General features: G+C 35.6%; 1 protein-coding gene across 1 annotated transcript; it reads left to right on the top strand.

The window, feature by feature from the left end:
- Positions 1-416: 416 nt before the first annotated feature.
- Positions 417-10,974, top strand: LOC306884853 (eukaryotic translation initiation factor 3 subunit E-B). Its single transcript, XM_079441078.1, has 13 exons — positions 417-537; positions 1,098-1,215; positions 1,343-1,460; positions 1,590-1,632; positions 1,777-1,881; positions 2,679-2,804; positions 3,213-3,337; positions 4,839-4,965; positions 5,678-5,779; positions 7,215-7,324; positions 8,035-8,137; positions 9,657-9,791; positions 10,225-10,974. The coding sequence occupies exons 1-13, from the start codon at positions 448-450 to the stop codon at positions 10,261-10,263; spliced, it is 1,341 nt and encodes a 446-aa protein (XP_079297204.1). The 5' UTR covers positions 417-447; the 3' UTR covers positions 10,264-10,974.
- Positions 10,975-11,723: the final 749 nt, after the last annotated feature.

Below are 11,723 nucleotides of genomic sequence, written 5' to 3'. Positions count from 1 at the left end.
CTTTAAGCTAATTCCCAATGCTTACTTTTGCTCTGTATTTCCATCCTGTTCTGCATCCTGCTAAAATTGCTATTGTGTACATAACATTTATGTGTATGCATGTATGTGTCAGAGGTTGACAATTTCTTTAAATTTGGTATACCCTTTTGTAAAATTATTTAAATTTCTAAACAAATGTAATAATGTACTGAATAAAATCATTGACTCGGTACATAGGCTACTAGCATACAGTATATTCTATATTCAACCTTCATCAAAACAAGGAATTAAAATGGCATAAAGACAAAAGCAGATCCTATATGAATTTATTAGAGTTGTACAGAAACAAAGTATGAGTAATTTTCCTCAGTTTTCCAACTGGCTGACAGTGTTTGTGGGGTGCAGCAGGTCACTGTTCTCGTCGCTGTTTAAATAAAGTTTTTTTAAAGGCTCGTTTAATTTCCAAAAATGGCGGAGTACGATCTGACCACCAAGATCGCGCATTTTTTAGACCGGCATTTGGTCTTTCCGCTGCTAGAATTTCTGTCTGTCAAGGAGGTAATGTATAAATTATAGTAATGTGAAGTATTACGTTGTTGGTCGGTTATATTTATTTGGTTAGTAGTCGCTAAATGGGCAGCACCTCGTGTGGCGAATAGTCAACTGATCTGGAAAAATGTTTGTGTTTTCTTAAACAGAAATGACCTCTTTATAGACATAATTGCATTGAATATGTATTTATTTTTATTCCTGACAGATCAGCTATGTTTAAAGTATGAATTCTTATTCTGTAGCTCTGAACTCTCTTTGTGTTTCTGCAGTAAGTTAACGTTACCATGGTACTGGGAAACACTGTTATTATGATATCATTTTTTTTTACCACGTAAATACCATAAATATGAACGTGAATATTGTCATCATTAATTATTGTGGTATGTGTAAAAATTCTATATTAATATCAGATATCACTTGGTACAACAGTACCTGAAATGACAATATAAATGTAATTTTTCAGTGCATTTGGATAAAGTCTTGTTTTTATGCTGCATAAATCCGCTTCAGTATATTCAGAAAACCTGATATAGTGCTGTTAAATCTAATATTTATTGTTTTCTCAGATCTACAATGAGAAAGAACTTCTCCAAGGGAAACTGGATCTTCTCAGTGACACTAACATGGTGGACTTTGCCATGGATGTATATAAAAACCTCTATCCTGACAAAGAAATTCCACATTGTAAGTGCTTTACAATAACATACAAATTAAAGCATTCCAGATCAAAAATTGAGATTTTCACATCATATAGAGTGCAGTACTATACACTCACTGCATGTATATTACATATAGTAATTTTACTCTGCAGCATTAAAGGAGAAAAGAACCACAGTGGTGGCCCAGCTGAAGCAGCTCCAGTCTGAAACTGAGCCTATTGTGAAGATGTTTGAAGATCCAGAGACTCAGAGACAGATGCAGTCCACCAGGTCTGCTGTCATCAGATTACTGCTTACTGCTTCTTGAAATATAATTTCTGTTTAATTTGTATGGCTGTTATGCAAGCATCTTAACATATGTAAAGTCACCACTACCATACACTTTTTTTTTTTTCTTAGAGATGGGAGGATGCTGTTTGAATATTTAGCAGACAAGCATGCCGTAAGTTTTGTAACAAGCCTCAAACTATTATCCTTATCCAATTATATTGTTTTTATTTTCAGCGAAGCTAATTAACAACTTTGTTCAGCATTGTTGAATATTTCATTCCAGCAATGATTTGCTCTCTCTTGTTTATTCCCTTAGTTTCGTCAGGAATATTTGGATACGCTGTACCGTTACGCCAAATTCCAGTATGAGTGTGGCAACTACTCAGGGGCCGCAGAGTATCTTTACTTCTTCCGCGTGCTTGTAAGTGTTGTAGTTTATGTCAACAAGACCGCTTGTGTTTTATCCTTTAGTTTTTTTATATAGTTTGTGAAGTGTGAAATGGGCTCTGAAATTACTGCCTTCGGCAGAAATGAAGGAACAAATGAATTTGTTTCTTTTCTGAGTGCTTTAACAGCTTTTGTTTGTAGTAATTTATCTGAACAAACAACTGGAAACAGTACCTTTGGATGTTTAAAAAGGTAATGAAATGAACATAACCCTAACTCAAACAAAGTATTATGCTATTAAAATGAGCTCTGTTTTAAATGTTGCAAAAACAGCTTTGCTTATACCTGGTTATGTCTGACTTTTTATTTAATAAATAAAATATATTCATAATTTTTTTAATAAAATATAAAATTCTTTGTGACATTTACTGTTCAAAAGTTTAGAGTCCGTTAGAAATTTAGCAAAAATGTATATTTTTAGTCAGCAAGGATATATTAAATTGATTCATTTTAAATAAACAAAGAAATCCTGAAAAAAGTATTACAAACAAACAAATTCTTGAGCACCAAATCAACATATTAGAAAGATTTCTAAAGGATCAGGTGAAACTGAAGATATGAGTAATAACTGCTAAAAATTTAGAGCTGTAGGTTTATTATTGTGTCGTAACTAATTAAAACATGGCAATATTAAAGCAACAATATATGAGAGAATTTATAGCTATGAGAGTGCGTTTTTTTTTTTTTTTTTTTTTTTTTTTTTTGCCAATGAGATTTCACTGAAAAATAACAGAGAAATTGATACTGACAGAATGTCTCTGTCATGACCAGGTTCCCTCCACGGACAGGAACGCTCTGAGCTCTCTCTGGGGCAAACTGGCATCCGAGATCCTCATGCAGAACTGGGAGGCGGCCATGGAAGACCTGACGCGCTTACGAGAGACCATCGACAACAACGTATGTCTGCCTGGCATCCTTTAAACCTCTGTCTCCCTGTATAATAGAAGCTTTGCAGCTGTATTTCATCAGCTGAAGAAATCCAATATCCTTCCCACTGGTTAATATGCTGGATCACCCATGTTCCTTTGAGCTCAGATATAACAGTCCTTTAGCAGACGTCAGGCATTAAATCAACTATACACACAAAATTGACCTGGATGACATTGCATCAGCCCTGAGAAGTAAACGCTTGGCATTTTTATTTGCGGTGAGGTTAAAGATGGATGCGTATGGGTTTACTGCAGCCTCGTTTGCTTTGCTAGTTCGTGCTTGTAATGTAGCCTCGACATCGTGACATGAGTAAGACTGAAGCAGTGTTGACATATTTGTAATTAAACCTTGTTTTTCTTTCCTGCCTCGGTTCAGTCGGTGAGTTCTCCTCTTCAGTCACTACAGCAGAGGACGTGGCTCATACACTGGTCTTTGTTTGTCTTCTTTAACCACCCCAAAGGCAGAGACAACATCATTGAGCTGTTCCTCTATCAGCCCCAGTGAGTACGATTACAGAAATTCCCTCTTACGCTATAACAAGCCCTCTCAAATTGCTCATTAAAGAATGTAGAAGTGCAACAAACTACATTTGCATAACATTTATGTCACTGGCTTAAGGGACTTATCAGGAAGTGCGAGTGGTTTGCAACAATTACTTCAGAGAGGGAAGCTGGAAAATTCACAGTTAATGAGATTCGCTGTTGAAAGTGTTACATTTTTTTAGGGGGTACAGTGCATGTTTGCGTGAACATAATGAACGCCGCTTGGTCTGAGCACTTTGAAGATGACACAGTCTGTGTTGAGTGTTTGAAGGGCCAGTGTGATATAATATTAAAACTGGAACCAATCAAAGCAGATTTTGTTGACGAAGTGTCCATTGCTTTTTTTTTTTTTTTTTCAACTCTGGATACATTTTTAAGGCAAGATACTGGTTTCCTGAATCGATTTGGTTCAGTTTCTCAGTTCTGAATCTGATAAAGAGTCAATATTGTTTCAATTAGGAATGTTTCAGTTGTTACAAAATATTATAGATTGTTTCTCAGGTATTATTATAAAATATAAATATGAAAAAATACACTGTAGTTTAAAAGTTTGGGGTCAGTAAGAATATCTTCGGAAGATGTCTCTTGTACTCAGCAAGGATGCATTTATTTGATCAAAAATACAGTAAAAACAGTAATAGTGAATTTGAATAACTGTTTTACACTCTAAAAAAAATGGTGCTATATAGCACTAAAAGTGAAGCAAATCTTGGTGCTTCAGTGGTTCTTCACTGGTTCTTTGGCACCGCTACCATATGCAGAACCTGTTAAGCTCATGTATGGTTCTTCAGTGGTTCTTTTGGGTGATTAAGGTGCTATATAGCACCACTGCCGTACAAAGAACCTGTTAAGCTCCTTTAAAGGTTCTTTACGAGCCAAAGAACCACTGTTGGTGCTGTTTAGCACCATTTTTGTTGAAGAAATACAGTGCAATATGGCACCTCGTATGGTTCTACATAGCACCATTTGACAAAGGTGCTGTATAGTACCTTTAAAGATATGGTGCTATATAGCACCAAAAGTGGTTCACCTATGATTACGAGCCAAGAACCACTGTTATTTTTTTTTGTATATATTTTAAATTTAAATTTATTTCTGTGATGGCAACACTGAATCTTCAGCAGCCATTATTCCATTTTTCACATGATCCTTCAGAAATCATTCTAATATGTTGATTTTCTGCTCAAGAAACATTTTTACGCAGTTTTTGTTGCTTAATGCTTTTGTGGAAACCATAATAGATTTTTTTTTCAGGATTCCTTGATGAATAGAAAGTTGAAAAGAACAACAATTATCTGAAATGGAAATCTTTGGTAACTTTATAAATGCTTCGCTGTCACTTTTAATCGAATTAATGTGTCTTTGCTGAATAAAAGTATTAATTTATTTCAAGCCTTTAAACAGTAGGCCTAGTTTATAAAGTATTTTGTAAAAATGATGGTTGCTGTCTGTTTCTCAGGTACCTGAACGCAATCCAGACCATGTGCCCTCACATTCTGCGTTACCTGACCACGGCCGTAATTACCAACAAAGACGTGAGAAAGCGCAGACAGGTCCTCAAAGATCTGGTCAAGGTCATCCAGCAGGTCAGCATGATCTCTGAAGATTTAACTAGACAGTGGATTGCCTAAATGACTAGTGGGAATATAATTACTCTGGTTTAGGGTCATGTCAGCCAGACACCAGCCAGACATGTTTGTTAGCCATATATGAAACTTAATCTCACAAATGTTTCTTTGTTCAATGTCGATGTTACTGCGTTGATTGATTGTCAGATTGCCTAGACCACACCAGTGCATGATGCTTTCAGATTTTAATGTTAAATCTGAACTATAGAAGTAACGTCATACTAATAACTCAACATTGAGAAATAATTCAACATTAACTCATTGCTTTCAATATTAAAGCTAAAATAAATATTGAAGAGAAGACCAGCTAGTTAAGAGTCCTTTAATAACGCATGCTAATATGCACAAAACGGCAGTGATTTTATGAAAGGCGCATCTGAGCCGAGAGAGTTTATTTCAGTGTAGGATGTTGTGAAGATTGTCCTCTTTGTGGTTCAGATGAATGAGCTCACAGATTTGCCTTTGAGGTTTCTAGCTCAGCAAGCGTTGTTGCATGCCATTATGTTTATACTAGATCTGCTTCATTTTAAGTATTGATTCAGAGCTGGTGGATTAGCATCTGTTTTAAAGTGCTTCTTGGGGCACCGCCACATTTATATCCGTGACTTTGGTACTTGCTGTCAAATTAGCACGAGATTAATGTTCCTCTCTGCTTTTGCTCTCTCAACAGGAGTCGTACACATACAAGGATCCCATCACGGAGTTTGTGGAGTGTCTCTACGTTAACTTTGATTTCGACAGCGCTCAGAAAAAACTAAGGGAGTGTGAGTCGGTAAGGTTTCATCACCCGCTGTGTGTGTGTAATGCAGCTGCCAGGACTGTCATTCCTGTGATTCCCTGAGTACACTGCTTCCCTCTGTTTGAATCGGTTGGAGACGAGCATTGATAGGAGCTCTCATCCTTTTGCTTGGAGCCATAGGTCCATTCATGCACTGAAAATCCCTGTCTACTGTAATTTACTGCTGTTTCCCACTAGGCTTTTCAAGACATTTCTGCTGTCAGTTTTCAAACCTACAGCTATGAGGCAGCTCCTCTCTTAGACATAGCCTAGTTGGGCCAGAGGGAGCGTTCAGCATTCAGACCTGTGAAAACATAATCTCCCCTGCCTTTTCACCACAGTTTCAGTTTACGCCTGAGGGATTTGTGTCTATAAAAGCTGATCTAGGTTCAGCTGCAGCGAAGGGATTTTTTTTATTATTAAAATTTTATTAAAGAAATAAATCTATTGGGGGTAAATTCTGTTCTTTTTTTATTTTTAAATTAATTTAACATTTTATTTATTTTTTAAATTTTTTGGATGATCAGTCATCAAAGCTAGGTAAATATTGGTCACAGACCAATAGAGATTTACCTTTACCAAGCTGATTACACCTTAAAAACTCCCTACAGATCATGTTTGTTTACAATTAGTCTTCCCAACATGCCAGTGGGCATTCCAATCATATGACGGTGGAGGAATTGCCTCGTCTTATGTGACTTTTCCCCATGCATTCTTAATTACTCCCCACCAAACTCTGCGCACACTTTAGAGGGTCTATTAAAACTCAGCTGGCACAGAAGGCGAAAGAGACACGGACTCACGCTGTAACTACCTGCTGGTATCGCTGTTGGACAACGTTTCTTGAGAATAACGAGTAATTTCTACACTTATTAATGTTAGTTTATAATATTGACTTTTTTTTGTACTGAGTTTTTTTCTCATCCAATATTCTGGGGAGGCACTGCCTCCCTTGCCTCCTCGGAGGAAACGCCCCTGATATAAATATGCTATCATTCAAAAGTGTAGGATCGGTACGATTTTTTTTAAAGGAATAATTTAAATTGTTCAAAATTGACACATTATAGACTTAAATTATTACAAAAAAGTACATTTTAAATGTGCACTTTTGTTTTTCTTGTTGCACTTTCAATTTATTCTTAAATAACAGTAGTACTTTTTTTAAAAGATTTTCGTGTTTTTTTATTTTATTAGCATAGGACAGAGCTAATAGGAAGCGAAGTGGCAGAGAGAGGGGGCGGAATCGGGAAAGGTCCTCGAACCAGGATTTGAACTCGGGATGCCCATAGCACAAGGGCGCTAAAATAGAAAATCATAGAAATTCATTTTAAAAGTGCATAATTCAGTCTCAAGGCCCTTCAGTGGACCATCAATAACACTTACACAACTTTCAAAGCAGATTATTTGAATGGATTGTATTCTTTTCAAGGTGCTGGTGAACGATTTCTTCTTGGTGGCCTGCTTGGAGGATTTCATTGAAAATGCACGGCTGTTCATCTTCGAGACGTTCTGCCGGATCCATCAGTGCATCAGCATCAGGTAGCGCCGCCTCCCTGGAGGAATCCTGATAGACTAGTGTGCGTTAATCCTCTTAGCTCTGTAAAAAGATCGTACCACGCTGCGATGATTCAACACGCTGCCAGGATCAATGGATTCCAGCCAAATCTGACAAAAGCTGAGCAACTTCACAATAGTGTACATTCAAAAGAACCAGCTTGAAGGAAAGCAAGATTGCAATAAATACGAGTACAACAGTGTGTTTAGAGATAAGTGTTTTGTTTTTACTAATAGTTTAGTTTTGGTTTTATATTGTTTTAATTTTAATTTTACATTTTTAATTGTTATACGTATTTTTATTTACTATATAATTTTTTAATTTAGCTTTAGTTATTTTAGAACGTCAAGTTAAACTAAATAAATAAACTAAAAGTCTTTCCGTGGCAACTAGTTGAAAGTTTTATTTCAGTTAATTGTAATAACTCTGTTACAGATGTTATTTTGATGTTTGTTAACATTTTTCTGAACACCACTGTTAGTGCCAGAAATCCTGTTGCTTTCACATTTAATCGTAGCGATGGTGGTGCGACTTAATTCATCATCAGCTTGTGTTTATCACACCGATTGATTTTTGTTGAGACTGTTCGAACTCTTGTTTGAAGACCAGAGCTACAGCTTGTTGTTGACCTCAGGCAATCTCTGTATTTCTCATTTTCTCCCTCTCACCCATCGCTCTTACTGTCTCTGGGCAGCATGTTGGCAGATAAGCTGAATATGACCCCTGAGGAGGCCGAGAGATGGATCGTAAACCTGATCCGCAATGCCAGACTGGATGCCAAAATTGACTCCAAACTGGTGAGCGAGCTCTGGGTTGCAGAACACATATCCAAACACAAAGCCCATTTGATTGAGATGCACTAGACTCGCTCTGACAGAGAAAGGGATGTTTGTTTGTATGGTGTTTAACTAAGGTGCACATAGCCTAGAACAATTTTATTATTTTATGAAATCATAAGTTTTGCTTTTGAAATGTATTTCTCTTTCAGATTCACAAGCTGATTATAACCCTTTAAAGTGATATTTGTGATAATGACCTCATGTTGTTTCAAACCTTTGATTTTCTTGGTAACACTTTTCGATAGGGTTCTGATTGATAATATTAACTAGATTAGTTAACATGAACTAACAATAAACAATACCTCTACAGCATTGATTGATTTAATACTAATTTTAGCATTTGTTTATATTTTTTTAAATTAGAAGTTAACACTAGTTAATGCATTGTGAACTAACAAATGGAGAATGAACCTCTGTATTAATAAATAACATTAATACAGATTAATAAATGTTGTGAAACTATAATGCTCATTGAGTTTGTATAGTTAGTTAGAAGATTCATAGCTAGTTAATGCATTACCAAATGGGACAGAAGTGTTACCCTTTTTTTCTTTCTGTGGATCGCAAAAGGAGATGTTTAGCAGAATGTCCAAGCTGCTCTTTCCCATGTTACAAAATTCAATGATAAAGCATGGTAGCACTTCACTTTAGTTACATTTATTTCTTATTATTATTATTATTTTCTTTTTACAACTTTTATTAATCTAGGTTAATGTTAGTATGTAAATATTTTATTTTTCATTGCTAATTCATGTTTGTTCATAATACAGTAATGTTAATTTATACTGAAATGTTAAAAATCTATTTGAGGAAATTAAGATTGATTAATGCTGTAAAAATATTATATATTTCGCATAAGCTGTTGAGTCAATAATATTAACATATAAAATCTTCTTGTGAGGTGTTACCAAATAAAAAACAACCTTTTTTTTTTGGTTGATCCTTCTTTAAAGGGGTCATATAACGTTGCTAAAAAGAACATTATTTTTGTATTTGGTGTAATGCAATGTGTTTAAATGAGCCGTTTTAAGAAGGCGTGGACGAGTCTTAACTTTTATAAAGAAGATCTCCTTAGGTTTGAGACTTTAGCCTTTGCAACTTTAGGGTTCTTATCTATGCACAAACAGCTTGTTACACTCCAGAGAAAGGAAAACTTGAAATCACATCATATGACCCCTTTAACTGTGGGATTTAAGGGGACAAGTCAGTTTTAGTTTTCTTGCCTTTTTGTGTGTTTGTTACAGAATATAAGATTTTATCATAAGCTTGATATAGGAGCTGTAATTCATTTAAAAAAATGGTTGTGTAAAGTTTTGCAAGCCATTATAAAACAAAAGTGATGCTTAACCACTAAATCTTCTAAAGCCTTTACTTTTTCATTGTAATACTTGGAAAAGTTCTTTGGTAATTTATACTAGTGTTCTTTTCAAGTCTTTAACGGTTGGCTGCTCCTCCCTGATGAGTGTTTTCTACTCAGGGTCACGTGGTGATGGGCAACAACGCTGTGTCGCCGTATCAGCAGGTGATTGAGAAGACCAAGAGCCTGTCGTTCCGCAGTCAGATGCTGGCCATGAACATCGAGAAGAAGCTCAGCCACAGCAGCAGGAACGAGGTACCGGACCCAAAGCAAACAATGCAGACTGGACTAATGAGTTTTTCCTTCAGCCGAGCCTCATTGGAATAATTACCGTCAAGAAATGAGTGTGCTGGGAAACTTGCTTTTAAGCGTTGAAGCATTTTTCCTTAACTGAACATTAGCCAGCTTTAGTCGGCGTACAGTTCCCCAAAATATCTTGCACACTCCTAAATCAAAGCCCAGGCTCAGCGTAATGTCTGAATAATCAGATTTTTCGTCTGTGAAGTAATTCACATCATATATCTTGTCCTGTATTTTGCTTGATATTCACTTTGAAGACATTGCATGAGTCAGAAAATTTTGACCATTTAAAATATTTGTCAAACATTTAATAGAATAAATAGTTTTGAGCAAACGTCTTTTGTATATGCTGCATCCTTGATGTCCCTAATGATCCATTTCTTTCTAGACACCGAACTGGGCGGCTCAAGACACTGGCTTCTATTAGACTGGAAAAACAAGGCAAACAGTGGATCATCTTACTCCTCAACCTCATCTTCGTATTTAACGAACCATCTTTTATTTAGCCATGTTTTATATTGAGATCATTTGACAAAAGACTGATGCAGACATTTCCCGCATGACAAGAGCTACGGAGTTCTGGGATGCTGCCGTGAATTTTATGTATTCTATATGAAGGAAGGAATTTACCAGGCAAGATTTATTTATTGTTTCAGTTCTGTATAATTTCAAAGGACATTTTTCTGTTCTCTTATGTGAGTTATTATTTTGAACATCATAACGTGACAATAAACGGTGGAAATGTGTTTCTGAACACATTTTCAAGGATCCTGCAACATACTTCTGGAAATCTTCTGGAAAGTGTTATTTTGGTGTCAAATAATAAGGATTGTTTCCAAAACAGTTCTACTGTTGTTTCATCTTTAAGGACATTGTTCATTTATTGTACTTTTAAGCCGATGTTTGTCATGTTAGACCACTTAAACTTGCAGCAACATTTTTAATAGATAACTGATATTGGAATTAGAGTATTTTAACAGTCTTTTTTATGAATTTATTCTTCACACTTCACTTTTAACACTCATGCTTTTTGTTTGTCAGTCTATCAACAGGGTCCTACAGTCCTGGAAATATTAGAGAATTTTATAAGTTAGTTTCAGGCCTGAAAGAGATGTGGAAATTAAAAATCTTAAAGTCCTGAAAGTTTCTTTTACTAAAAGCTTAGGGTCAGTAATATTTTTAAAGAAATCTCTTATGCTCACCAAGTGAAATCAGCAATATTGTGAAATACTACAATTTAAAACAACTGTTTTCAATTTTAATATATTTTAAAATATAATTTATTCCTGTGATGACACGGCTGAATTTTCATAAGCCATTACTCCAGTCTTCAGTGTCACATGATCCTTCAGAATTAATTCTAATATGCTGCTTTTGTTCTCAAGTAACATGTATTATTATTATCCATGTTGAAAACAGTATTGCTGTTTAATATTTTTGCAAACCTTGATGAATCCCTTGTTTTTTCTCAGAATTCTTTGATGAATAGTAAATTTAAAAGAACCCCATTTATTTCAAATAGCCCACATTTTTGGAACAACCTGAAGGGTTTTTTCACTTTTGCTGAATAAAATTACAACAAAAAAAAATCAACAAAAACCAACTTTACTGACCACAAACTTTAGAATCTTCTAAAAAAGCGATAAAAGAAATGTATACAATCGAGAAAATGAATAAAAAGGGTCATAAAGTGTGGGAGCCCTGTAACAAGTCTGTGGTGATAATATTTCAATAATGGCAAGAATATGCACAAGCAATGTCTCAGCTCAGGTTTCATCCAGAAGGTGGCAGCAGTGACTAACTTTTCCATCATCGTCTGGCTAGTCACCCAAAGACAGCCACAAACCAGTCATTACCAGCTGCGTGCCTGACTGATCATCGTGTCTT

This window comes from Barbus barbus (genome assembly GCF_936440315.1).
Source record: "Barbus barbus genome assembly, chromosome: 19".
Taxonomy (NCBI): domain Eukaryota; kingdom Metazoa; phylum Chordata; class Actinopteri; order Cypriniformes; family Cyprinidae; genus Barbus; species Barbus barbus.
Note: the sequence above shows the minus strand (reverse complement) of the source record. Positions and strands in the feature narration are given on the sequence as shown.